Source organism: Orcinus orca, chromosome 17 (assembly GCF_937001465.1).
Source record: "Orcinus orca chromosome 17, mOrcOrc1.1, whole genome shotgun sequence".
Classification (NCBI taxonomy): Eukaryota; Metazoa; Chordata; class Mammalia; order Artiodactyla; family Delphinidae; genus Orcinus; species Orcinus orca.
Genome location: NC_064575.1, coordinates 86,956,393 through 86,982,874, shown reverse-complemented (window position 1 = coordinate 86,982,874; position 26,482 = coordinate 86,956,393). Strand labels below are relative to the sequence as shown.

General features: G+C 66.7%; 3 protein-coding genes across 15 annotated transcripts in view; 1 reads left to right on the top strand and 2 right to left on the bottom strand.

The window, feature by feature from the left end:
• MROH1 (maestro heat like repeat family member 1) overlaps positions 1 to 26,482 on the bottom strand; it is a 158,072-nt gene that overhangs the window by 69,225 nt on the left and 62,365 nt on the right. For 10 of the 12 annotated variants that reach the window (XM_033419956.2, XM_033419962.2, XM_033419961.2 and 7 more), the window contains 9 exons: positions 24,048 to 24,185; positions 23,587 to 23,701; positions 23,135 to 23,281; positions 22,758 to 22,946; positions 22,426 to 22,581; positions 22,209 to 22,343; positions 22,036 to 22,138; positions 21,896 to 21,961; positions 21,171 to 21,450 (listed from right to left, as the gene is read on the bottom strand). In XM_033419956.2, coding sequence (XP_033275847.1) covers positions 21,365 to 21,450; positions 21,896 to 21,961; positions 22,036 to 22,138; positions 22,209 to 22,343; positions 22,426 to 22,581; positions 22,758 to 22,946; positions 23,135 to 23,281; positions 23,587 to 23,701; positions 24,048 to 24,185 — 1,135 coding nt within the window. In that variant the 3' untranslated portion in view covers positions 21,171 to 21,364. Of the gene's footprint in view, positions 1 to 21,170; positions 21,451 to 21,895; positions 21,962 to 22,035; positions 22,139 to 22,208; positions 22,344 to 22,425; positions 22,582 to 22,757; positions 22,947 to 23,134; positions 23,282 to 23,586; positions 23,702 to 24,047; positions 24,186 to 26,482 lie in introns of those variants that run through there. The other 2 variants (XM_049700571.1, XM_033419964.2) reach the window with 2 other exon arrangements.
• BOP1 (BOP1 ribosomal biogenesis factor) lies at positions 57 to 21,082 on the top strand. 2 transcript variants are annotated; one of them, XM_004265386.4, is made up of 16 exons: positions 57 to 329; positions 1,791 to 1,988; positions 7,949 to 8,029; positions 18,201 to 18,355; positions 18,454 to 18,571; positions 18,650 to 18,751; positions 18,822 to 19,034; positions 19,108 to 19,269; positions 19,358 to 19,438; positions 19,510 to 19,579; positions 19,658 to 19,790; positions 19,869 to 20,049; positions 20,125 to 20,413; positions 20,487 to 20,571; positions 20,647 to 20,754; positions 20,836 to 21,082. In XM_004265386.4, exons 1-16 carry the CDS (start codon positions 57 to 59, stop codon positions 20,987 to 20,989), a joined length of 2,403 nt encoding a protein of 800 aa, XP_004265434.2. In that variant the 3' UTR covers positions 20,990 to 21,082. The 2 variants fall into 2 exon arrangements, with proteins under 2 accessions (XP_004265434.2, XP_033275915.1); XM_033420024.2 differs by lacking the exon at positions 1,791 to 1,988.
• SCX (scleraxis bHLH transcription factor) lies at positions 14,880 to 18,201 on the bottom strand. Its single transcript, XM_004265270.4, has 2 exons — positions 15,955 to 18,201; positions 14,880 to 15,015 (listed from the first exon to the last, which is right to left on the bottom strand). The coding sequence occupies exons 1-2, from the start codon at positions 16,525 to 16,527 to the stop codon at positions 14,977 to 14,979; spliced, it is 612 nt and encodes a 203-aa protein (XP_004265318.1). The 5' UTR covers positions 16,528 to 18,201; the 3' UTR covers positions 14,880 to 14,976.

The following is a 26,482-nucleotide window of genomic DNA, read 5'->3' as shown; positions in this document are numbered from 1 at the left end:
CCCGCTCGGGCCGCGCCGCCGCCGCTCGCTGCGCACACACGGCCCCGAGCCCTAGCATGGCCGCCGCCATCTTGCGACGGGCGCGCTCCCGCCGGCGCCGCCCGCCCGCGTCCCCACGGCGCGCGCACGCCGGCCCCGCCCCACCCAGGGCCCGCCCTGCGCCCTCTGACCCTGAGGGCCCCGCCCCCAGGCCCACGCGGTCGTGTCGCTGCCGGAAGTGGCGGCGCGGGTCGGGGCTGGCCTGGAGAATGGCGGGCACGCGGGGCGTGGGGCGCGAGGCGGCGGCGGCGGGGTCGCTGCCGGGGAAGCGGCCGCCGGAGCCGGAGGAGGTGACCGCGGGCTGCGCGAGCGGGACGGGGAGGTGCATCTGGGCCGCACGTGGCGGCTCCTCGGCCGCCAGCCCCGGGGAGCCAGGCCGGGGAAAGCGTGGAGGAGGGTCGCCTGTCCTCTGCTGGTGGTGGCCTTGTGGGGGCGTCCTGGGCAGGGAGCACCCCCTGCGCCGGTGTGGGGCTGGGCTGTTCTGCGGTTGGAAGAACGTCTGGGCCGGAGAGAGCTAGGAAGGAGGGCTGGCATCCTGTGCGGCAGCCTCCCTAGCCCTTTGAATTGTGCTTCCTGCGTTAAAGGGATTTGAGCCTGCAGTAACCACTTGTCTGTTGATACGTTACTGATACGTCGCATACATTGTAAAAGAGGGTACGAGAATAGTAAGGCAGTGCCTGCTGCACTGGGTGCATCGTTTCAACTGGACTCATGGCCACTCCTGGTTTCCAGCTGGACCCCAGCTGGGTTGTGGGGTGTCATCAAATCTCGGTGGTAGAAAGCCGCCGAAGGCTTGTACAGTCGAGCCTCTCTGAGCCGGGACTCCACGTTGCTGGGTTGTCCGGCTGCCCGCTCACTTTGCGACAAGTCCTCCTGGCTCTGTACCCATCAGCAGCCATTTGTACTTGTGCCCAAATCACTTATGCCGTTTTCACTTGCTGTTTTAATTGTATGGCTTACTAAGTGTTGGAGTAGTTAGTGTGTGTCAGAGTCGTTTCTGTGGAAGCTGAGTTGAGTGCTGCCAAGTAATTGGTGAGTGCAGGCTGTCCAATTAGGTGAGAGACTTCTTAACAATTGAAAAGCAGCGAATTCTCCGTTCAGATAAATGCTTGCTAAAAGTCTGCAAGTTCTTGTTGCACTTCTAAAAGGTCCACACCGTGCACTGCGTCCTGTAGACTTAGGGATCGGGGAGTGTCTGGTCAGCAGAGCTCTGCTCGGGGGAAGCTCTGGTCCTACCCCTTGAGGGGGTGAATGGAAACACTTGCTTTTAAGTAAAGCTTGTGTAGTTTTTATGTCTTTTCAACCAACCTTTACAATTTACTGATCAACTGTCGGTCCCAATCTGGTTGGATACAGAGTCTTCTGCTTCAGGTGGGAAAAGTCCCTCAGGTTGGGGTCCTCTGCTTGCCCCAGACCCCGCCCTAGTGTCCTCATAGCTCTGGGTCTCTTAAGTGCCAGGGTGGGGTGTGGAGGATAGGGGGCCGGTGTGGGGGATGTGATGGGAACTGAGCTCCTTGAAGAGTCCTTGCCTTGTGAGATGCTAGGAGTTGAATGTCTCTTCCGAGGGCACGCGGCCTGCTGTTGGCGGAGGTGGGTGGTGAGGGAGGCCTGGGTTGGGTGGGTGGTTTTGGTGGAGGTGGAGGCTGTGGCCGGAGGGCTGTGGCCTTGGAGGCCGGCCACACAGAGCTGTGGGTCAGCGCAGGGTGCCCGCTGCGTGGGCTGTGGGCTCGTTGACGCCATGCTCCTTTTAGCCTTCTCTCCTCGGTGCTCCTGGTCTCAGCCCTGGGCCTGGCAGCGATCCTGGCCTCTCCGACAGCGAGGAAAGTGTGTTCTCAGGCCTGGAGGATTCCGGCAGTGACGGTAGTGAGGCCGACACTGCGGCTGAGGAGGAGGATGGGGCCAGCAGCGATGAGCAGCACAGCGGGACGGAGAAGCCCCCCGGGCAGCAGGTGCGTAGGCAAGGAGCCTCCTGGTGGGCTCTCCCCCTGGATGACCATGGCCAGGAAAGTGCCTGGCAGGCATCGGGCTCTCTGGGGTCTCCCGGCAGTGCTTTCTCCCGTTCCTTGGGAACCCCAAGGCCCTCGTCCCTCCTCTGGTGCAGCGGGGCAGGGGAGGGGGTGGGTGTTGCTGGTGGGGGCTGGGTAGGACGCTTTCTTGGAGCTGAGGTGCTCTGAGCTCTAGAGCACCAGTTTTCAAGCATAGTCATGTGCTCTGTTCATAGGAACCCCCAAAATCTACCTGCCTGGGCCCCCACACCTACCCCAGTGATTCTGATGTCGCTTCTCCTGAGGCTCAGGCCGCTTTGCTAGACTCAGCTGTAGGCTGGGTTTCCTAGGGGCAAAGCCCAAGGTGGCATTTGTTTGCAGGGGCCTGCCTGGGGGGAGCTGGTGGCCCCGCACTTGTGGGAGCGAGTGGAGCTCCATCCACCTGGCCTGGTCTCAGGGGCACAGGAGCCAGCTGGCCGCCGCGTGAGGCTTTGCTGTCCTGCCTGTTGCTGTGACGATGGGGAAAGGCAAACCCCACTCTTGCCTTAAGTGAGGAAAATGACAGAAAAGCTTAATTTAAGTAAAACACAACACTGGTTGTTCAGAGCATCCTAGAAACGATCTTGTAACTGTTTATATTTTGAATGGCCGTGGTGTCCTGGAGGTTAGGACCGTGATGCAAACCAAAAGCCACACTTATTTGATCTGTTTCCTAGGAAGACAAGATTTTAAATCCAATTTAAACTCTCCACCCATTCAAGCTTTAATTGTAGCGCTGGTGCACAAAGAGAAGATGGTCCACAGACTGCCTTGCCCGTGCTTTATGGGCTTATGGGCAGATTTTTCTCCTTTTTAACTTCTTTTTTTAAGACTCATTATTTATTTATTTAGTTAGTTATTTTATTTTTGGCTGCATCGGGTTTTAGTTGCGGCACACAGGCTCTTTTGTTGCGGCTCACAGGCTTCTCTCTAGTTGTGCCGTGCGGGTTTTCTCTCTCTAGTTGTGGCGTGTGGGCTCCAGAGCGCTGGGCTCTGTAGTTTGTAGCACATGGGCTTAGTTGCCCCGCGGCACGTGGGAACTTAGTTCCCTGACCGGGGATCGAACCCGCGTCCCCTGCATTGGAAGGCGGATTCTTTACCACTGGACCACCAGGGAAGTCCCTTAACTTTTTAAATTTACAAAATATTCCCTCCTTGACAAAACGTTAAATCTTACATCAACACTATTCGGTAAAGGACGTTTCCATTCGCTGCCTTCACTCTCCTTGGTGAGCACAGTTCATGGTTAAATTATCTTCCTGGATCTTTTCCTCCTCTTTTAAAATTAAGGATCGGGGCTTCCCTGGTGGCGCAGTGGTTGAGAGTCCGCCTGCCGATGCAGGGGACGCGGGTTCCTGCTCCGGTCCGGGAGGATCCCACATGCCGCGGAGCGGCTGGGCCCGTGAGCCATGGCCGCTGAGCCTGCGTGTCCGGAGCCTGTGCTCCGCAACAGGAGAGGCCACAACAGTGAGAGGCCCGCGTACCGGAAAAAAAAAAAAAAAAAAATTAAGGGTCCACACGCTTAAGTTTTTTCCTTTAAAATAGGATTTTTATCCTCTTTTATAAGCAAAATTTTAGGAATGATTTTTAAAAGTTAAAGTTATTTTTAAAGTTATTTTTTAAATAACTTTTTTTAATAAAAATAATTTTTAGTTGAAATTCTCTAGGTGAGGTACTGCTGTACAGGCATCTCGAGGCTGACCACCTGTGCCCCGCGAGCCACTGGGCTTGTGCTGCTCCGCAGAGGTACCTGTGCTGCCATCCTGGGTCTGCTGGCGGCCGGCTCAGCGGGTGCCGAGCTGCAGCTCAGCAGAGACTCCATGCCCACCCTCTCCAGAGGGTGGGGAGCCGTCCTCGCCCCTGGCCCTCGGCCCTCCGGGGTGCCCTCTGAGCCCTCTGTCTGAGGAAGTCAGCCCAGGCCACCTGGGTGGGGGCGTCCTCAGAGGGGGTGAGGCTGCCTGTGGCTCTGCGCCCTCCCCAGGCGTCCCCCACTGGCAGCCAGGCCCTCGGGCCCTCCCTTCCGTGCTCCGTTGGGCCGGTGGTGCTCCCTCACCCCGCCTTGTCTCCCGCTAGTGCCGTGCTCCCCTCCCCGCGCGTGCGCAGGCTCTTAGCGCCCATCCGCATGCCCTGTGGGTCGTCCTGGAGCCCTGCCAGCTTCCCTGGAACCTGCTTGGCCTGGGCACTCACGTCTCTGGCTTCTTCGTGCTGTAGCTGAGGGGTGTTGGAGTATTTTCTTCTAAAGCGGGGACCTCAGTACTGGGTTGGAATTCGTCCAGGCCAAGAACGGGAACTGAAGAGGTGGGTGCTCTTGACTCCTGGTGGAAGTCCCCCCATCTCCCCTTTTCTTCCACCCGTTCCTCAGAAGCCATCCACCGCTCCACCTGGTGTAGCTGGCGATTCTCCACGTCTCCTGTTCACGAACAGGCCAATCAGTGCTTCCTGTGTGTTCTCCTGTCTCCCCCCGAGCCTGGCCGCACGAGACACCCAGGAGCGGCCCCCGTGACAGCCCTGTCATGCTCTGCATCGGGGCCCCCCGAGTCAGCCTGTTCCTCTCATCCTGCAGCTACGGCAGGGCTGCTAACCTGCAGAACCTTCCTACCACGCTGGGGAGTTCCGCTAGTTCAGGGCCCTCTCGAGGGTCTGCTGACCCACCTTCACCTGCCCCAGCCCGTGGGTTGTCCCCTGCGAGCAAGCTGGAGGGGAGCCCCGGGCCCCTCCCCCACTGGCCGCCCACACGCCTCCTGTTTCCACCCTTAGGTGGTGGCTCCTGCCGCCGGGCACCCCCAGTCACCCAGGGCCTCTTGCTTCCCTGTGTCCCCCCGGTAGCACTTGGTGGTGCTTTTGGGCGGGCTTTTCCGGTCCCATAGGTCTCGCGTTGCTGGGCCTCCTCTTGATTTCTCATCTTGAGTGGATTTAGGTGCTGACGGCCATTTCTTCATTTTTGTGCTTGTTTAGATCCATTTTTTCTTCTGCTTGTCCTGTTTGGTTTGGTCCTTTCTCATTTGTGTGGGTTTTCCTGTATTTTGTTTTCTTATTCTTTTGTACAGAAGTTCCCATCTTCATTAGTTGAATCTGCTTGCCACGTTCAAGAATGTAACAGGGCTTCCCTGGTGGCACAGTGGTTGAGAGTCCGCCTGCCGATGCAGGGGACGCCCCGGTCCGGGAGGACCCCACATGCCGCGGAGCGGCTGGGCCCGTGAACCATGGCCTCTGAGCCTGCGCGTCCGGAGCCTGTGCTCCGCAACGGGAGAGGCCACAACAGTGAGAGGCCCGCGTACCGCAAAAAAAAAAAAAAAAAAGGAATGTAACAGAAGACCTAGTAGCGATGCCTAATGTGCAACTAGCATCTCCCAGATAACTTAAGAGTCCTGCCTGTACTGTCTGTGCACTGAGCTTACTGCAAACCCTTGGGCAGGAGGAGCCCATCTGGGTCTCAGCTCAGCTCTGGGGAGTGGTGGGCAGGGCCCCCAGGAGACCAGTAGCAGCTGTGAGTCCCAGACCTGTGCACTGTGGGGTCTGGGCGTTGGCTCCTGGGGAGGGAGTGGGCCCCGTCAGTGGAGGCCACCTCAGGCAGGATGTGCCCGGGCCTGTCCCAGAGAGCCCCGGCCGTGGCCCAGCGTCAGACACTCTTATTTCTGGGGATCAGAGTTCAGGGCAGGTGGGGTGGTGTCGCATCTGGGGTGACATGATCAGTGGGTTTGGGAGATCCCACAGCCCCCCCTCAGCTGTGAAGCACGTCAGCTTCTCCTGTACCCTCCCCAGGTTTCTAGTATGTTCTGCCCTCGGAGGGTGGTCACTCAGATCACATCCCGTGTTCTGGGCTTCACTCACACGTCTGGGTGGGGTGACCTGAGTGGCTGGCTGTCACTGGGCATCTCACCTCTGCCTGCCTGTCCCCCCTCTCGGGACTCAGGGCTCCAAGAGCAAGCAAGCCGTGCAGCAGCACCTGGCCGTGGAGCTGCCAGTCATGTTGCGAGGCTGCAGCGCCTCCCAGGAGAGGCCCGTCCTGCCTCCCTTGGTCCCCTGGTCTGGGACATTTGCCTACAGAACCCCACTTCCCTCTGGTCCTGCCCGTGGGCCCCCAGCCATCCACATGGACACGTTTGTGAGCCCGCAGCACGTGGCGTTGACCCCGTCTTGGGGTGGGCGCTGGCGGCTCTGGGCAGTCCCTCGCCACCTGGTGCCTGTGCCTGAGGATGTTGGGGGCCGGGGCTGGGCCGCTTGAGAAAGCGGAGAGAGGGCGGCGCTGTGCGAGTTCTCCCTTTTTTACGGTGGCCACTGCCCGGCTACGGTACCTCTAAACTTTGAAGGGGCGGGGTTTGTTAGGTCCTCCTGGTCCCAGGAGCTGGGCCACGCCCCGCATCACGGCAGCCCCCTGGTGGCCACCATCTGCCTTGCAGCGTCACCTCTGGAGGGAGGATGTGGCTTCAGAGCCCTGGTGCCGTGAGGGAGGGCCCTCCTTGCCGGGTGTCCAGCTCTTTTGCCCAGGAACTCAGAGCCCCGCTGCTGGGTGTCCCCTCCCCTTGCTGAGGTCCCGCCTGTGTCTGGTTCCGCAGGCATCACTGGGGCTGGCCAGGGCCCCGGGATGGTGGCCTGTCGTGCAGGTGGTGCTGGGCTTCTGGGGTCCGGTGCCTGGTGGGGGGCATCAGACTGGCTGGCAGTTGGCAGCCTTGGAGCACCGTGGCCTGCACTGCCGACCCTGCTGCGACCAGTGGCCTGTCAGCCACGGGCTGGCATCAGGGGGCTGTGGAGAGACTTGCAAGTGGCCCGGCCTGGGGTCCTGCCAGCCCAGGGCCTGGGGCAGGTGTGTCCGCTGGTTGCTGCTGTGGGTGAGGACGGCAGGAAAGCTTTGGGTCCCAGGCTGGCCCTCTGCGCCCCCCGCTTGCCCCCGCCCCCAGGCAGTGCTGACCCACTTTCAGGGCAGGGCTCCCGCAGCGCACAGCTCGGGGAGCAAGGGGTGGGAGAGACGTGGAAACCGAATCTCGCCTTGTCCTGGCCTGGAAAGAAAGTTACTCTCCCACCCTCCTTACACCGAGGGAAAAACAGGAGAGAGGGAGAGCTGCCTTGCGGGCCTTTGGCTCCTGCCCGGGCAGGGGGAGTGGGGCTCTGGGCGGGGCGCCCGTGCTTGGGGTGGGGGGGCCCCTGCTACACTTTACTGCCCCTGGAGTCGGGGGGGGAGAGACGGGCTGTTCTCCCCATCAATCCCAGTTCCGGTGCACCAGGTCCCCCCGCCCCACAAGGGGAGAATCTGTTTTCCAGGTTGGGGTGTGAGTGAGCAGTGGCACCCACTCACTGGCCCGGTGGGCGGGGTCAGCCTGGGGCCGGGTCCTCCCAGCAGTCTGAGAGTGTGGGTGCCTCTCTGGGCCCTTGGCCGGCTGCGCTGAATGTGGCCTCCTCGGGGCAAGGGTCTTGCCCTAGGAGTGGGTCGGCTGTGGCCCCTCTGCCGGTGGCCAAGAGCGAGTACATGGCCTTCCCCTCGGTGGAACGGCTGCTGAGAGGCCTCGTCCCCTGAGCCCAGGCTGGCTCTGGGCTCGGCTGGGCCTTTGGGCCGGGAGCCCTGCAGCCGTTGTTCGCATTAAGGGGTGCGGGGGTGGCTAAGTGCTCCTTTGCCGGTGTCAGCCCCTCCCTGGGGTCCTCTCCCGGAGCTTGGACATTATGATGGGTCCAGCCCTTGACAGAGGATGACCCTGGGTGGGACCCCCCTCCCTGAGAGGCCCACTTAGACCTGCGGTGGGACCAGGTTGGAGCCGCTTAGAGACTGGGGTGTAGGAACCTAGGCCTCAGCGTTGGCAGGAGGGGGCGGGCATCCTGGACCCGCGATCTGCCCCAGGCACAGGGCGTCAGTGTCCTGACATAACATAATTGCTCTCCCCTTCCCTTCCCAGGCCGGGACCCCTTCGCCGAGGACGGAGGTGGCGAGTGTGCAGCTTGAGGACGAGTACGTGGAGGACAGCTCTGACGAGGAGGTATGGCTGGGGCCGTGGCCTCCTCGCTCGCAGGGTGGGCTGCGCTGCCTGGGCAGAGGTGGGTCAGGCCACAGCGAGGCCTGAGTGGGCGTCCTGGCCTGGGGCCCCAGTCCCCGTCTGGAAGAGCGATTCAGGGTCGGGTACACGTGACTGCAGGAGTGTGTGTCATCGCGGGGAGGGGAGGGCACTGGGCACCTCGCAGCCACCCCTGGGCCCTGGGGGTGGGCGGCGGGGCTGGCAGGCGGTGGGCGCCCCTATGCTCTGGGCGGGCACCGACAGGCCCGGGGAGGCTTCGCCGACACCAGCCGGCCTGGGCTGGGCCCCGGGGGTGAGGGTGCAGTGACAGGCCCCACGGGCACCTGCACTGGGCACTGAGGGCAGGAGACGGGCGGCCCCGGTTCTCTGCCCCTTTCCTCCCTGGCATCCTGGAGGCCTGGGCCGCAGGGGCCCTCAGTGAATCTGGTCGTCCTTCCCACGTTTACGCTCTCAAGGGGAAAGCTTGCTGCCAGGCTAGGGGTGCTCGGGCAGAGGCTGCTGTGGCTCAGCTGCCCGGAGCTGCCCGTGGGTTCTGGGGGACGCTGGGGCTGAGGAGCCTCCCAGGTAGACGTGGCCGTGCTGCTCGCCCAGCCGCCCCCTCCCTAATGTGTCCTGGCCGCCGGGTGGGGCTGCGGCCCCCGTGCCCACTGCCCTGGCGTGAGCCCTCCGGGTGTGTGCCTCCTCGGGCTGGGGGGCCTGCAGAGACGGCGGTCCCTGCCGCCCGGTGGCTCTTCCTGCCGCCTGCCAGGGGCTGTCCCCGGCTGGGGAGACACGCGCGCCGCCCCCCCCCCCCCCCCCCCCCCGGCGCAGCTTCCACCCCCATCCTCTGCTCTCTTGGCAGCGGCTGTAGGAGCCTTGGCTGCGCGCCCGACCCGGTCTCTGTGCGCTCAGAGAACAGAGACAAAACAAAATAAATTGGTTTCCTGGCCGGAGCAGCGGGCGTGCTCGGTGAAGGGGGGCCGGTGCAGCGCGGCTCCCGGCCTGTCTCCCCCCCTCCCAGGGGCTCTGGCTGTCGGCAGCCACATCCTGTCGGCTACTTTTTTATATTCGGTATTTTGAGAAATCGATGATGATTGTAAATGGAGTGCAGAGGCCGGGGGAGGGGCTTCGGCCCGCCCGCGGGGAGGCGCTCCTCCTGGCCCGGGCTGTGCTGGAGCCGCCGGGGTGGGGGCTGCTTCCTCCGGCGATGACTATCCCATATGTCGCCTGAGTGACAGGGAGCAGTACTTCTGCCAGCACAGCCGGCTGTGGCTCGAGGGGGCGGCAGAGCTCGGCTTTCAGGGACCAGGCTGGCCTGACAGATGCTCTCCTCCCTGAGAAGTGCTGCCCCGGCCCCCCCGCCCCCCCCCCGGACACACACACACTTGTCGCCGCGTCTCTGCCGTCTGTGCAAAGCAGGGTGGGCTTCAGGGAAGAGGCTTGAGAGGTGGGGTGGCGAGCAGTCCTCTCGGGAGCCCAAGGGGCAAGAGCACGCGAGGGGCGCGGGAGCCTCCCTCACCCCGGGGCTGTGCCCTGGGTGGTTGGCACTTGGGAGGGGCCACCGTCCGCGAACACTTGGTCGCATTGTGTCGGGCAGCGCCTCCTCCACGCAGCATCCTTGGAGGTGGCCGGTGGTGCCAGGACTCCACTCAGGCCTTGGCCAGCCTCCAGCAGTGGTGTCCTGACAAGGCATGCTCCTGGGGGAGAACCTGCGGTGTGGCAGTGCCCAACCTCCCCCTCCCCAGTCCCTGTCCTGCCCACCCCTCAGGCCTGGGCTTGAGGCCCGGACTTTCTAGGCCCTCTGACCGCCGGCCTCTGCCGTGCATGGCTTTGGGGGACCCCGGCCCCAGGCACTGACGGGTGAGCAACGGTCCTCCTTCTCGGGAGACCTGGGTCCTGTTTCCGCACCTTGGCCTTCTCCGTACCTTCCCCCCAGCTCACATCCCAGGCAGCAACAGGGCTGCAGCCCCTGAACGTGCTGCCAGGCCACGCGTGGCGGGGGTCCTGGGCACCGTGAGTGGGGGGAGCCCCGCTCCCACAAGTCCACTGCACCCCTCCCCCACAGACGTGATCTCATCCAGCTGCCGCCCCGGGAGGAGGGGCGGGGGCGGGGGGCTGGGCGGCCTTCGCAGCAGCGGGGTTCCCCCACCCTGCCTCTGGCCTGGGAGAAGCTGAGGCCTTGGGCGGGTGGGGTGGGGGCGGGGCTGCGAGCCCCCGGGGTCCCGGCCCTGCAAGGGTGGGCGGGCGGCGGGCGCATCTGCGTCCGGGCTGCGGTCCTCCCAGCTCTCCCGCCAGGCGCCGCTAATGGCCTCCCGGCTACTGAGCGGCAGCCGCGTCCTCCGGGCCCCGCCCCCGGCCCCGGCCCCCGGCGCGGCCCTCGGCCCCCGGCGCTCGCTTGCTGCTGGCAGCGCAGCCGCGGCTCGGGTTTCGAGCTGTTGCGCAGAGCGTGCGTCTCGGCCTCGCGGGCCGCCGGCCTCCCTGGCGGGCCCCCGTCCCACGGCCAGGCTCCGACAGACCCTCGGGTCGCCCCGGCCGCCTGGCCTGGGAGGGGCCCGATGACACCGTGGCCTCACAGGTGGCCGTGGGGGGGCTGTGGGTGTGGCGGCTGTGACCTCAGGTCACCACCTCTCAGCCAGGCCCGCTGCGTTTGGGTGTGTGTGGGGTGCCCCCCGCCAGCGCCGCCCCCCCGGGTCCACTTGTCACACTTGGGAGACAGGGTTCCCCCTGGGGAGGGCGGAGGGTGTTGGAGGATAGCAGCACCCTCCCTTTCACTGGGGCACCTGGGTGGTAGAGGCCCTGGCCTGCCCTGTGCCCACTGGAGCCAGTTTCCTGGGCCTGGGGCGGGGCGGGGGTGGGGTGGGTGTCGCCCTAGGGCTGGAGGTGTGGCCTTGGACTGGGGCTGGCTGGGCAGGCTTGTGGGGGCAAGTTGTGTAGGAAAGGCGGTGAGCGGCCGGCTGCTGAGCAGGGCCAGCATGTGTCCCGGCCCGGGCCGCGGCTGCCTCGCTGAGGACAGGGCTCGGGGTCGGGGGCTGGCCGTGTGTGGGCAGGGGCTCGGGGCGAGTCCTCCCGAATGAGGTCTTAGAGGGGCTGGGGCTGGGATGTGTGAAGCAGCGTAGTGGGCCTTTGGCACTTAGCAAGGGGGTCCCAAGCCTGTGCCCACCTCCAGCATTCCCAGGGGAGTTTCTGGGAGCCCTTGCCTGCAGGGAGCCGAGATTCGGGTGTCCCACGTGGGAATGCCCGCTGGACCCTGGCCAACCCCAGGAGGGGGAGGGGCAGGTGGGTGGGGGTCTTGGGTATCTGAGGACCCAAGAGCAGGGGCAACCTCGGTGCCCTCTCCCCCTCCCCCATGGACCCCTTGGCGGGGGAGTGGACTTGCTTCTCTCTACCCCAGCAGCTGTGGAGGCACTGGTCAGGGGTCAAGGAGTGGCCTCGGAGGGGCCCTGTGCCCACACGACGTCCGACGGCTCGGGTGGGTCGGGCCAGCAGCGCTTCTGTGAGGACGGCAACTGGGAGGGACAGTCTGACGGAGGAGGTTTGGGAAGGGGGTTCCGAGTTTCTCGCCCGCCCCACCCTGGCCTGGCTGGCTACAGCTGGTGGGCCCTGCTTCTGACCCCGACCCCTGCCGGGATCCCCTCAGCTGGCTTTGGTCTTTGGGGCAGGAAGAGGCCGAGTGGGACCTGGCTTTCTCCCCTTGGGCCCGTCGACCAGGACTCAGGACTCATCCTGCCAGCACCTTGTGTGGGTTCAGCTGCAGCAGGTGGCCTGGGGCACGTGGCCTGTCCTCCTCCCGCCATGGAGTGCGGGAGAGAGGAGGCGCAGGAAGGCGGGGGGGGGGGGGGGGGGGGGCTCCGTGTCGGGGGAGCTGAGGGAACACTGCCGGCATTGTAATCGGAGAGGGGCAAGGGGAAGAGAGAGCCCGAGCGAGGGCGGCTGACCCCGCGCTCCCCGGGGACAGGTGGGAGAGGCGGAACGAGGAGAGAGTGAAGGATTCCAGAGGTGGGCCGGCTTCCTTTCTCTCAGACAGACACGGGAGGGAGGTGGGCAGCGGGCCAGCGCCGTACCTGCAGTTCCAATCTGCGGTCCTGACAGCTGCAGCCACTTTGGGGAGGGGGAGGGGAGGGGGGGGCTCTGCGAGAGCGGAAAAATCCCAGCCGACACATCAGCCGGTGGCCGCCCGTGTCCGGTGCAGCCTGGGGGGCGCGGGACCCCTGCCGCCCGAAGGCTCGTCCTTGGGGCATGGCGGCCCCCTGGGAGAGCGCAGGCTGGGGGCTGTCTGGGCCCTGGAGGGGTCGGCGGGCTCCCGCCCCCACGGGGTCACATGTGCTTCCTGGCAGCCCGCAGGTGCTGCGCAGGGTGGGGGCCGGCTGGCCTGCGGGCGCAGGCGGCCTGGCGATGGATCACGTGGTGCCGGCAGCAGCTCGTTCCCCGGGCTGGGGACAGGGAGCTGACAGCCTGGCCCTGATGGCCATCAGAGCGTTTCCAGGCCTGCTTGGCCCGCAGAGGCGGCTGCTGGCCCAGGGTGCGGGCTGGGCCCTCCTTTCGTGCCGCCTCTGTGGGGCACTGGCACGCGGAGGCTCGGTGGAGGGGCGAGGCTGGCGTCCTGGGGAGGAAGTGGGGTTTGTGGTGGACGGGGGCCTGGCGGCTGCCGTGAGTAGCCAAGTGGACTCTCGTGGGGCTGCAGGGGCTCGGGCCGGCCCGCCACCCCCAGTCTGGTTTGAATTTCTGGAGCGGTGGAGGGTGACGGCGTGCCCCTCCCCGCCCCCTCCCCTCCCTCTCCTGCTGGCTGGCGGGCCAGGCTCTCAGCCTCTGCTGCTACCGGTGCAGCTCAGGGAGCGACCGGGCCCACTGCCCGGGCCCGAGGCTGGCCAAGCTGCAGCCGCTGTCGGAGTCACAGGCCCAGCAGCCGAGGGCCTGGCCCACGCGCCCCGTGCCAGGACCTGCCGGCCCCTGGGGACCGTCCCAACGGCCTGTCCTCTCCTACCGACTTGGCATCTCCGAGGCTCCCTCAGCCCCTTCTCCTCTCCTGCACCGGCTCCAAGGGTCCCTGACACCCATGCCCCTCCGGCCTCGCCCTGCCTGTCCCCCTCACCCCGCACTCTTCTCTCAGGCCTTTGTGCAGGGCATGCGGCCCCCTGCCCCCTGCCGCCCATCGTCTTCGGGAGGATTTGTGAGGGAGGGTGCACTCCCACCTAGCCCAGGTATGGAGAGGTGAGGCCGGTGGGTGAGCGGCAGGTGGGCCACAGACCGTCCCCACAGAACTGCACTGGTGCCCCGGGGAGCAGGGGAGGCAGGCCGGAGACCCTGGGGGGCGTCCCTGCTTGCCCGCGTGCCCCTCTGCGGGTCGCGTTCTCGCAGTGTCCTCAGTGCCCCGGGGCGGAAGGGGTGCCTTTCTCATCCCCCAGGCAGACCCCCACATTCCTCCTGGGTCCTGGCTCTCCAGGCAGGCGGGTGGGGGTGACCGAGCATGCCCTCTCCCCCCCTTTGGCTGGCCAGCTGTAAGCTCCTGCAGGATTAAGGAGAGGAAATTTGGGGTTGGGTTTCTCTCTGAGTGGAACCTGCCGTTGTGACTTTTTATCCTGTTATATTTCTATCAGATTGGACACAGCCCCCTTCTAGTCCTTAATGGCTCTGGCTTTGAGAATTTCCTCCAAAATTACACCATCGCTTCCTGCTTCTCGGTTCCCTGGAGCCCGTCTGTTCAGAGGAGGGGGCGGCTCTAGCCCTGCCCTGTTGCGGTGCCCACGTGGGCCTCGGCACCTGCCCTCTCCCGGGGTCCCTGAGCCTGCGCTGAGGGCTTGCAGGGCCCGGGGCTGGCACCTGGCGCTCATGGCCATTCCCCGCCCGCTGGCCGGAAGTCAGGCTGCTGGCCAGCCTGGGGGTGCTGGGGTGGCCTGCACAGAGCCGCCCCCACCTCTCTTCTCTGCTGTGCCCGTGGAGCTCGCGCCACTAGTCTATAATTGTCACCTGCACGATTTTAGTGGTCCACCAGCTGTGCACAGCTCTGGGGAGAAGCCTGGATTGCCCTCCTCATGGGCAGGTGGGGCCTTTGGGGGAGTTGGGTGGGTGGGTGGGTGGTGGGCAGCCAGGGGTCCTCCCGGTGTGAGCAGTGCTGCCGGGGCCAATTGCAGGGCTGGGGGCAGGGGTGGGCCCCAGGGGTACACACAGGCACCTGGGGCCTGGTCCATGCCCTCAGGCCTGGGGACTCACTCTGCCAGACAGTGCCCCTCGCTTACCCTCCCCCACAGGCCCCCTTCGTGGGGCTCCGTGGGCAGAGGCTGAGGTGCCGAGGCCCTGAAGAGCGACCAGTGAGTTGCATGCCGCAAGCACTGAGGACCCTTCAGGGCACTGGGACACCAGGCAGGCTCTTGGAACGGGGGTGGGGCGAGACTGCTCCCGGGCCTGGGCTGCCTGTGTCCTGCTCGGTCCCTCGCCCTCCTCTCCCTTCACAGGTCTCCTTCGGACCCCACGCTGTAGTTCCCTGGTCGGGGGTGCTGGGCGCGCCGGCCCTGAGCCCGGGAAAGTGGGGGACCTTCCCCGAGAACTGGGTACCTTGGCCCACGGAGCCCTGAGGGGTGGGAGGGTGGGCTCGGGCTCCGGCTCAGGGTGGATTCTCGATTGCTGGAGAGGACAGTGTGCGTCCGTGTTTAGAAGATAATTGTTTTGCTTTTAATTATACAAAGTTTCCAGATTTTATATTATCGTATCAAAGATGCCAGCACATAGCGACCAGAAGAAAACCAGGTTGGGAGCCAGCACGGAAAGTTCCAGTGGGGCTGGGCAAGTGCTGGGCCAGCTCTGAGTCCCACCGCCTGTCTGTCCATCGGCCCCGCTCACAGCTGGGGCAGGGCTGGCCTGGGGGGTGCCCTCAGGGAGGCCTGTGCCCGAGTCAGGTCCATGGGGGCTCTCCGTGGATGGCCCAGCAGTGTCCGCCTCTAACTCCGAATCGCCGTCTTTCTGTCTCGGTCCTTGCTCTGCAGAGGGGAGGGCAGTGTCAGGGCCCGCGCAGAGACCAGTGCCAGCCTGCACCTCTGGGCTTCCCCACTGGGTGCTGTCTCGGGTGGTGGGGTGCTGAAAGCACCCCCCTTCCACGCTCAGCCCAGCTTCCCCAAGCGGCTTGGGGAGGAGAGTACGCTGCTGCACAGCCGAAATTGTAAAATTAAATTTCCCAGATGTTCAGGCCCCAGGAGCTCGCGCGTGCCGTCTGGAGAGGAAGTGGGGATTGGGGAGAGCCGCGCCGTATTTTCTCCTTGCCTGCTCACCCTGCTTTTCCAGTGCCACCAAGCACAGCAGAAGCCGTAAATCACGGCCAGCCAGCGTCTCCCGCAGCGGGGCCTCTCCCCCAGGCCCCAGTCTCCTGCCCGCTCCTGCCAGCGGGTCCCACAGCTGCACTGGTGTCCGAGTGGGCAGCCCCAGGGGCAGGGGCCAGGGGAGGGCAGGCAGGTGCCCGATAAGCCTTAGGCCAGTGGCAGAGCAAGTGGATCCCACTGCCCCTGAGTCTCTTTCCCCCGGGGGCAGGGTGGGTGGCCAGAGTTGCTTGATCCAACCCTGGTTTGGTCCCCTAGCTTCCAAGTTGGTGTCGGCCCTGCCTCAGTCTCCTCCCCCATCTGGCCCTGGGTGCCCTTGTCTGGTCCCCGTGGGAGCCTGTGTCCAGAGGACTCGTGGGGAGAACGTCCAGGGAAGGCCCGGCCCCGCCTGCTCCAGCTGCGCCCTCCTCCTCGTGCTGCGCCCCCCCCCCCCCGCCCCGGGCACGGGGTTGCGCGTGGGTTAACAGGTGCTGCTGGGGAGCTCTGCCTGCCTCTGGCCCCGCCCTCTCTGCCAGGCAGGTGTGGGTTGCACGGGTGGTTTGGAGGTGGGGGGCGCCCCATCCTCCTCGCCTCCCTTTCTGGGGACGACCCGCGGCCAACACTCACCAACTTTCTTTGGTTGCTGAGGCAGAAGGTGCAGATCTGTTTGGGCTGGGCATTCTCGCCGTCGCGGGCGGGGGGCGGGGGCGGCGGGGGTGGAGGGCTGCCAGAGCGCGCCGCGTGGAAGAAGGCGGGCCCCGAGTGGCAGGGTTGCCCGTCGCCGCAGGCCTCACCCACCAGCAACACGTTGCCCAGGTGCGAGATGTAGCTGGAGGCCAGGCGCAGGGTCTCGATCTTGGAGAGCTTGCGGTCGGCCGGCTCGGTGGGGATGAGCGTGCGCAGCGCCGTGAAGGCCGTGTTCACGCTGTTCGTCCGGTCCCGCTCGCGCGCGTTCGCCGTGTGCCGCTGTCGGGGCTCGCGGCCCGGCCGCCCCCCAGGCCCCGGGCCGCCGCCCCCCGCCCGCCGGCCCCCGGCCCGTCTTCGGGCGCCCTGGAGGCCACAGCGCGCCGCGTGCACGCGGCAGGGCTTCTCGTCGGAGCCCGAACTCTCGCTGCCGCGGTCCTCGTCCTCCGACAGCGGGCTCACCTCGGGGTACAGGTAGCGGCCGGGCGGTGCCGAGCGCAGCATCGCGAAGGACATGGGGCCGGCGGCCGCCGTCAGCTCCGCGGCGCGCTGTGCATGCCGCTGCCGCCGCCCAGGCCAGGGGGGCGCGGGGTCTCAGGGCTCCCGCGGTGGCGGCTGCGGCGCCGCGCGCACGTGTGCGTCCCGGGCTGGAGCAGGGCCGCGGGCCGGGCCTTTATAGCCGAGGCGGCCCCTCCCCCGCGCCGGCCCGCCCTCCTCCCCGCCTCCCAGCCCCTGGAGGCCGCTTGGAGCAGGGGCCCTCTGTCCCTCTGCCTTCTCGCGCCACGGTGAAGGGGCCTGGAGCATCTTGCTGTCTTTGGGGGATGCGGGGAAAGTGGGAACCCCCTTCTGGGTGGTACCGGGGCTGTGCCGCCTCCTCTCCTCCCTCTTTGCGGGGGGGCAGGAGGGTCAAGCAGGACCCATGACCCGGGCCTTCTTCCTTGGCATGACCAAGTTAACCCAGCTGCCCTGGCCCCAGCGCCTAGCCACACCCTGTCTGTCTCTCCCTCCCATGTACACTTGGGCCTTCTGTGCCCGGAGGAGGGGGCAGAGAACAGCTTTGAGGGGCTGGAGTTCAGCCCCAGCTCCCTTGGCCGCCCCCTCTCAGGTTTGTGCCTGGGGTCGCCTGATGACACAGCCTGTGTCTCCTGCACCTGCCCCCTCCTGGCATCAACCTCCAGGTCTGGCCCAGGCTGTGTGTGCCCACTTTACCGGGTCCTGCCTGCGCTCCTGCTCTGGAGAAACCCCCACCAGCACCCCGTTCCCCTGCTGAGTGCTCCCGTGGGCCTTTTCTCTGGGCCACCGACCCCCCCACCCCTAGTCTGTCCAATTCAGGGATGGCTGTGTAGACTTGGGGGTCACAGGAGAAGGAAGGGCATTCCTAGCAACGGCAGGGACACGCGGGGGCACACCTGGAGGATGGGCAAGCGGGGAGAACTGAAGTCGGCAGGTTGGGGGCTGGGGGCAGGTGCAGAGGGGCAGCTCCCAGAGGGTCCTGTCCTGCTGTAAGGGGGAGGGGTTCCCAGGCTCCCGGCCGTGCTGTCTCGTTGGGGCCACTCCTCCCGGGGCTACTGTTGCAGGAAGCGGCTGCCTGGGCAGCAGTCTCTGTGCTGGGTGGAGGGAGGGTGGCGGCTGGCAGGGGCCTCGACCAGGAATGTGTGTCCAGGAATGTGGCTGCTCTGCCCGCTGAGGGTGGGGTGGGGGCAGGGCTGGGGGCTGGGGAGTCCCTGAGCGCCTGCAGGTCACAGTGCGGCGGCTTCGCGTCCCTTTGTGGTGGGTGGGTGGGGTCTCCCCGAGTCCCTGCCCGTGGCTACCCGGTTTTGCCTAAGGCCCCCCGCCAGGGGAGGGAGCCCACGGGCGATGAGGTCACCCTTGCCTGTGGCTGCCCGGAGCCCTGGCCAAGGAATCCAGGGGGAGGCTCCGGCGTTGGCGCTACTTCAGTGGAAAATGTGAAGGTACAGCTCCGGCGCCTCTGAGGGCCAGGGGGTGGTGGGGGACAGTGCCGGCTGCCCTGCCACGTCACACCCCAGGGAGAGGGCACAAGCCAGGGTGCCCGGGTGCTGCCCCTGGCTAGCCTTGAAGCCCGTCCCTTTGCCCTCACCTTTCCCCCTCGTCTGTATCTTTTGGGGGGCTTGGAGGGACGGGTGGGCACAGTGGGTGTCCAGTGCCGATATGCTGGCCTCCTGCCCCAGGACATCCGGAACACGGTGGGCAACGTGCCCTTGGAGTGGTACGATGACTTCCCCCACGTGGGCTACGACCTGGACGGCAGGCGCATCTATAAGCCCCTGCGCACCCCTGACGAGCTGGACCAGTTTCTGGACAAGATGGACAACCCTGACTACTGGTGCGGGCGTGGGGCGGAGACTGTGGGGTGGGACAGGGCCGGTGGGCTGGGGCGGCGCGGGCTGGGGCAGGGCCTCGGTGCTGACGGGCAGCCCCTAGGCGTACGGTGCGGGACCGGATGACGGGGCACAGCGTGCAGCTGACAGATGAACAGGTGGCCCTGGTGCGGCGACTGCAGAGGGGCCAGTTTGGGGATGTGAGCTTCAACCCGTACGAGGTAAGGGGCAGCCGCTGTCCCCAGGGTCTGGGGGCACCTGCGGGGCCCGGGCCCACACCCCTCTGTTCGTCCCCGCAGCCGGCTGTGGACTTCTTCAGTGGGGACCTCATGATACACCCGGTGACCAACCGGCCTGCTGACAAGCGCAGCTTTATCCCGTCCCTGGTGGAGAAGGAGAAGGTGGGTGTGGCCCCATCCTCCGGCCCGCCCCCGGCCACCTGCCCCTGCCCTGACCCTGCCACCTCTGCAGGTCTCCCGCATGGTGCACGCCATTAAGATGGGCTGGATCCAGCCTCGCCGTCCTCGGGACTCCACCCCCAGCTTCTACGACCTGTGGGCCCAAGAGGACCCCGACGCGGTGCTGGGCCGCCACAAAATGCACGTGCCTGCACCCAAGCTGGCCCTGCCGGGCCACGCGGAGTCCTACAACCCACCTCCCGAGTACCTGCCCAGCGAGGAGGAGGTGAGCCTGGTGCAGGCTGGGGTCTGCCTGCCCCCGCCCGCCCCGCGCTCCGGGCTCACTCCTGCCTTCACAGCGCATGGCCTGGGAGCAGCGGGAGCCCGAGGAGAGGAGGCTCAACTTCCTGCCGCGCCGGTTCCCGAGCCTGCGGGCTGTGCCTGCGTACGGCCGCTTCATCCAGGAGCGCTTCGAGCGCTGCCTTGACCTCTACCTGTGCCCACGGCAGCGCAAGATGAGGGTGTGCGGTGGGGGGTGGGGGGTGGGGCTCCCGGGCGGGGGCGGGAAGTGGGGGTGGACACAGCTGACCCCACGTGCTCCTCTCCCAGGTGAACGTGGACCCTGAGGACCTCATCCCCAGACTGCCCCGGCCACGCGACCTGCAGCCTTTCCCCACGTGCCAGGCCCTGGTGAGCAGACAGGGCGGGGCGGCTGGCAGCACAGTTCCGGGGCTCCGCCCCTCACCGCCCCTTCTCTGCAGGTCTACAGGGGCCACGGCGACCTCGTCCGCTGCCTCAGTGTCTCCCCGGGTGGCCAGTGGCTGGCATCAGGTGGGCCTCGGGCGGGGCAGCCCTGCCATGGGGGCTGGGCTGGGGGCCGGGTGCTGAGAGCCCATCCGCTGTGCTCAGGCTCAGACGATGGCTCGGTGCGGCTCTGGGAGGTGGCCTCCGCCCGCTGCGTGAGGACCGTGCCCGTGGGGGGCGTGGTGAAGAGTGTCGCCTGGAACCCCCGCCCGACTGTCTGCCTGGTGGCCGTGGCAGTGTGAGTATGAGGCCGGGGGTGCCCGCGCCGGCGGGGGTGGTCCTGTGCCCGGGGGCCTTCACTGGGCTCTGGCCGCAGGGAGGACGCGGTCCTGCTGCTGAACCCAGCCCTGGGGGACCGGCTGGTGGTGGGCAGCACGGACCAGCTGCTGAGCGCCTTCACCCCGCCCGCGGAGCCTGCTGCGCAGCCCGCCCACTGGCTGGAAGCCTCGGAGGAGGAGCGCCGGGTCGGCCTGCGGCTGCGCATCTGCCATGGCAAGGTGCGGGGGCTGTGGGGGAGGGGGAGGGCGGGGGCGGGGCGGGGGGCGCGGCTGAGCCCACCTCCCTTCCCGCAGCCAGTGACGCAGGCGACGTGGCACGGTCGTGGGGACTACATGGCCGTGGTGCTGGCCACCCCGGGCCGCAGCCAGGTGCTGATCCACCAGCTGAGCCGGCGCCGCAGCCAGAGCCCTTTCCGCCGCGGCCACGGCCAGGTGCAGCGCGTGGCCTTCCACCCCATGCGGCCCTTCCTGCTCGTGGCTTCTCAGCGCAGCGTCCGCCTCTACCACCTGCTGCGCCAGGAGCTCACCAAGAAGCTGACGCCCAACTGCAAGTGGGTGTCCAGCCTGGCAGTGCACCCGGCAGGTGAGGGGGCGCCCTGGTTGGTGGGGGGCAGGTGAGGGGGCCACCAGGTCCCTACCACCGCGTCTTCCCCCAGGCGACAACGTCATCTGTGGCAGCTATGACAGCAAGCTGGTGTGGTTTGACCTGGACCTGTCCACCAGGCCGTACAGGGTGCTGAGGTGAGGTGCTGGCGGGTGGCAGGCTGCTCCCTACTCACCCCCCCCACACCCCCCTCAACCTGGTCCCCCCCTCAGGCACCACAAGAAGGCCCTCCGGGCCGTGGCCTTCCACCCCCGGTACCCGCTCTTTGCATCTGGCTCCGACGACGGCAGTGTCATCGTCTGCCACGGGATGGTGTACAAGTGAGTGCCGGTGCCTGCCCGCCCGCCCGCACCCCGGGGGGACTGTGCCGCCCGCGTCCTGAGCCTCTCCCTTCCCCACAGCGACCTGCTGCAGAACCCGCTGCTGGTGCCGGTGAAGGTGCTGAAGGGGCACAGCCTGACCAAAGACCTGGGGGTGCTGGACGTGGCCTTCCACCCCGCCCAGCCGTGGGTCTTCTCCGCCGGGGCCGACGGCACCCTCCGCCTCTTCACCTAGGCGGCCCTGCTTCCCGGGCGGGGCAGGTGGGGCAGGTGGGGCTGGGCTGGGCTGTGTGTGTGCTCGGACACTCAATAGAGGCGTTTCTCCTGCTGGCGTGACCTTCTCTGAGTCAGGATGCCTAACGGGGGAGGGGGCCTGCTGACCTGCCCAGAAGGAGAGGCCACGTCACTGCGACACCTGCTGAGCAGCAAATGGCTTTATTGGGGAGGGGGGGGACAGCGACGTGCCCACCCTCGTGGCCCCGGCCCTCCCTTGCTGTGTGGGCCTGGGGGCTCCCCTCGGGCAGGGGGCTCCTTAGGGCCCCATCTCGGAGGTTCGGTTCAGGCCGGCAAGGCCGGTATTGCGAGTAGGGGCAGCGCTGCCACGGGAGCCTCAGGCGAACTTCACCAGGCGGCCCAGAGTCTCCGCAGCTTTCACGCGCACCGCGGGGGCCGGGTCCTTGAGCAGGAGCTGGAGCGCTGGGGGGCAGGGAGCCGCTGCTGGGGGCTCCTCTGCGGCCCTCTGAGAACTGACCGTCCGAGCCCGCGATCCCGCCCACACCCCGCTAGCAGCTGCGGCTAAGGCTGAGCCCCCCTTTCTTGGCGCGCTGAGCCTGGGGGCCAGGACCCCCGAGGCTCACACCCCACCCTGTGCGTGGGGGCCGCCCGCCCACCGCCCTCCTAAGACAGGCCTCTGCCGGGAGGGCTCAGGAGCCAACGGAAAGATAGTTTTTCCTTTTTTAGTGTTTTTTAAGCTCTTTTGGAACAGTCAAGAAGTTTCCGTGAATTACTAGAGACGATGAGGTCACCAGTGACAGGGAAAAAATCCTTGAAATCCAGGAAAATCACTTAGTCCCCCCTGGTGCCCACAGGGTCAGCGCGGCCCAGCGCGCCGTGGGGGGCGGGGCCCAGGGCTGGGGCTCACCCGCCAGGAGCTGTTCCAGGTCCACCTGCGGCCGGCGCTCAGCCTCCACGTGCAGTGCCAGGAACCCTGCGGGGCGGGGGTGGGGCCGGGGTCAGGGCCCGCGCCGTGGGGAGCGGGCGGGGGGCCCAGGGCAGCCTCACCTGTGAGCATGGGGGCCGCGGCGCGGATGTCCTCCCAGCTGCTCTTGAAGTAGAACAGGCTGGTGCTCAGCAGGCGGCCCAGCAGGTCGGGGAAGTGGTGCATCTGCAGGAGGCCCTCAGTCAGGCCCCGCCCCCGCCCTGCCGCCCCGCCCCCACCCCGCCCCGCCCCTCACCAGGTGCTTGCAGGTGGTGTTGAGGAACTCTCCGAAGTGCAGGCCCCGGCCCTCCTGCAGGTGCTTCTGGAAGATGGCTGCCAGCTCCTCACACTCCAGGTTGGGGCCGCACATGCGCAAGGCGAACCTGCAGGCCTGCAGGGCACAGGTCGAGCCCTGAGTCCCTGAGTCCCTGAGTGAGTCCGGCCCGGCCTGCCCATGCCCTCTGGCTACTCACAGCAGCCACTGGGGGCTGGGGGTCCTGCAGGTGCAGCAGCAGGGGCGCGAGCCCGCCAACAAGCTGCTCCAGGAAGACGTCCTCGCAGTCCCCCTGGCAGGCTTTGTTGAGGTGCCCGAAGAGGCGGATGGACGCAGAACGGAACTCCACCTTTTCCTGGGGCGGGGTGGCGGGCGGCAGGTGTCACCCTATGGGGCCCTCCCCAGAGCTGCCCATCCGTCGACCCCGGGGCCCGGCCCTGAGCGTGCGGTGGTGACACGGCTTGCGGGGCCCGGAGAGGAAGGGGCAGGAGCCAGGCTGGCGTGGCCAGGGGCGGGGCTGGCGGGGCCTACACTGTCGAAGAAGGGCCGGATGCGGATGGCAACGTGCAGCAGCACCGAGCGCAGGTCCCAGGCCTCCACCAGGTCCAGCAGCCTCGCGAGGCCCACCATGGCCTCCAGGGCCACCAGGCTGTGCGGGTCATCCCCGTCGTCCAGCCCACCGATCATGGCCGTCAGGAGTTGGGGGCCATGGGCCCGTACCTGGGGACGCCACACACACCTGTGTGCCCAGGTCATGCTGTGGAGCGGCCCAGCGCCCCACCCTCCCGGTGCCACCTCCGCGCCCACGCCCACCGCCTGCCCCGTGCCCACCTGGGTCTCCTCACTGGCTGCAGCTCTGCCGTCTCCCTCCCGGGGACGGGGCCCCAGAGGGCTGGCCAGCCCCTCACCTTATCCGGGGAGCCCGAGGCAACGTTGGCCAGGCCCCGGAGCACCAGTCTCCGCACACGGGCGCACGTGTCCTTCTGCCGCGCCAGCAGGTTGTCCAGCAGGGACTCCAGGAGCATCAGGTCGTTCACCGTGTTGCTGCTAAGCAGCTGGGGGCAGAGGTGCTCTGACCGCCCTTGCCCCACTAACCCCAGGCTCGCCCCGCCCCCTCCCCACCACTGCACTGGGCAGCCCTCCCAGTCGCAGGTCACTTTGAGGAGGGGACGTGGCGAAGGCCAGCTGAGGCCTGTATGCCAAGCCTGAGCTCCTGGCCTCCCCGGAACTCCTGACCCAGCCCCACCCTGGCCCCTGCTGCCATGGCCTGGGGCAGGTTTTCCAGGGGGAGGCCTGAGCCTGCCTGTCGGGGAGGGGTCCCCGCTGCCTCTATTCGTGATCTAGAGCACGTGGCTCCTACCTCGGCCAGGAAGGCTGTGGAGCTGACCCTCTGCATCTCGTACACGCTGCTCTGTGTGGCGAAGAGCGCCTTCATCATCAGGGGTAGCCGGGGGCCCGCGAACTTGGCCATGGCGCTGGGAAGGAGGCTACACTGGGCAGGGCTGGGGCCTCAGGCCTCCCCCGAGCACGTCCCACTCCCATGTGGGCCTGGGGGCACTTCCGCCTCCCAGCCTGCACTGTCTGCGCCCTCCAGCCCGTGAGCCCCCCGCCCGCTGCTGGGCCCTGCACGTCCTCCCCCTCCAGACATGCCCCTCCCAGCCCGCCGGGCCTAGAGACCACAGCTGCCCCCACGCACCTGCTCCTCATGCTGGGCCCCCTCCCAGGCGCCACTGGGGGCCCCCGGATGGTACCTGAACAGTACCTGGCTTGTTAGAGCCCAGCCAGCACCAGAACTGGGGTGCGCGGGCCGCGCCTGCTCACCTGGCCAGCCGGGTGACCCCCTCCTCGTGCCCAGCCGAGGTCCTGAGCAGCTGCCAGCCCCCCTCCAGTTCCATGCGCTGCACCACGTCATCGTTGCCGCCTCGGAGAAGCACGGCCTGCAGCGCATCCACTGCGGAGCTGCGGAGACACGGGTGCGGCTGGCAGGGCTCCCAGCTCAGGCACACACCTGTCCTGCTGGCAGACATGCCCCGGGGCTACCCAGCCTGCTCCCTACCAGCAGGATCCTGTGGGGCGCAGGCTCTGGGCTCTCCCCTCCCCCTCATCTGGGCACCACTGTGGACCCTCTGGTCTCAGGCAGACTGCTCCTGTCTCCCCAACCCCCATGAGGGGCAGCTGGGGGCTCTGCAGGTAGTGTCCCCAAGGCCCCTGGAGCAGTTAAGGCCCTCAGGTTAATTTTAGGGTAACAATCAGCTGTCTTCACCTGCCTTAAAGACCTTCATTTAATTTAAAAAAAAAAAAAAAGGTGAAAAGAAAATAGAGAAAACCCTTCATAAAAATGAATTCAAGAGGCAGACCAGAGCCTGACTCCTGCCTGGGCCAGGCAGCCCCGTCTGCCACGCCCCGCTGGCCCTCTCTCTCGTAGGAGGGGCCCAAGGAGGCAGAAACCAGCTGGAATTGCGCGTCCGCCCCCCTCATTTGATGAACCCTTCCCCAGCTCAGGCAGAGGGTGCAGGGCTGCCAGTGAGCAGGCAGCAGGGGCAGGACCCCAGACAGCACTGGGGACAGCAGTGCTGGCCCAACGTGGACCTGGCAGAGACTCACACCACGACCTGCGGCCCGGAGAGACAGCACGTCAGGGTCCCCAGGGCCGCACAGGGAGGGCCTCAGGGCCGCGCCCCCAGCCCCGTGCTGACCCCCTCTCTCCTGACATCGACCACCTCCCGTGTCAGGGCCCGTGTGGGCCCTCAGACGTGAGCGCATCAACGTAGGCGCCGTCCCCGGGGCTCCTGGCCCAAGGGCACGTGCCCACCCCAGGGCAGTGCGCTGGACCGTCCTCGGGGCGGTCAGGCGTCAGCTGCACGGGGTCTTCCCGTGACCTCGACGGCTCAGCCGCTGGGGTGCAGGGGCAGCCAGGGGCCTAGGCGCTTGGAGCGTGAGGGCCAGGCCTCACCAGCTGCGCAGCACAGGCCTCACATCTGGGGAGGGGCGGGGGTGGCTGTGGGGGCATCTGACGTGCTTTTGGAGGCCCCGTGACTGGTCCTGGCCCAGGGGTCCCGGCAGCCCAGGAAGCAGATGCTGGTAGACTCCCCCAAGCCCGCCGTATGCACACAACCCCCTGCCCCCACCTGGGCCCAGCTCCAGCCTCATGGTCGTCCCGGGGTGGAATGAGGGCTGTGGGGGTGCCCCTGGTGGGGGCGGGGAGGGATCTGGTGTCCACCGACAGCTGGACAGTCTCCCCGGCTGTGCGTCCACAGACTATACCCAGCTGGGTCCCCACCCCAGGGAAGATACTGGAAGGTGGCTCCCACTGTCCCAGGAGCTCTGCAATCCCAGCAAAGGCCCAGACACGGGGTGGGGGGGCCCTGGATGTGGGGCGCCCACACCGACTGCAGGCACAGAAAACCATTCCAGCCACGCGGTCACCGGGCAGATGCCCACGGTGCCTGCCAAGGAGTCCCGCACGGTGTGGGCAGGGCCGGGCCACAGCTAGGGCCCAGCATCTCTGCCCCTGGCTCCACACCCTGCTCCAGGCCTCAAGGCCCAGAAGAGGTGCCCCTGGCTCCAGCGAACGGGCAGTGGTGAGGGGCAGGTCTGGCCGAGGAGCAGGTCGACGATTCAGAGGAGGTTCCTCCCCTGCCTGTTCACCCTACTGCCCAGACTTGCCGGGGGTGTGGCGTTTGCAAGGGTCTGACTTGCTGACGAATGGCCTCCGTCAGAGCCAAGGCCTGTGCCTGGCACTGCACGCATCCTGGCTCAGGGGTGGCCCCCCAGAACCCCTCTTTGGGCCATGGGGCTGTAGGCCCCACAGCTCAGACCACGGTGCTGGAGCCGGTGTGCTAGGCCCGGGGTTGCTTGGGCCGTGTCTGCTGGGCCGTTCACATTTCCACCCGGTCTGCACAGTCAGTCCAGGCCTCCTGACACACAGCCTTCGCTGGAGTGGACGCGTTAGTTCTGCGGTGGGGCAGCCCCGCAGTGGGGCGGGGAGAGCTGACTCTGTCCCTCGTGTGTCCCCAGCCAGACACTGGGGAAGGGTGGGGAGGCGGCCAGGCTGACAGTCACTCAGGCTCCGGTGGCCCCGGGGCGTCAGCTTCCTCTGCTCATCCTGTGGCCCCAGACAGCTGTTTGGAGCCCCGAAGAGCCACCAGGGGGACCAGGAATGTCCCCAGGAGCTGAAACAGCTCCACCCTGCCGTCCCCAGGCTCCTGCCCCAGGACCCAGGACCCAGGGCCCCAAACCCCAACGAGAGGCAAGGG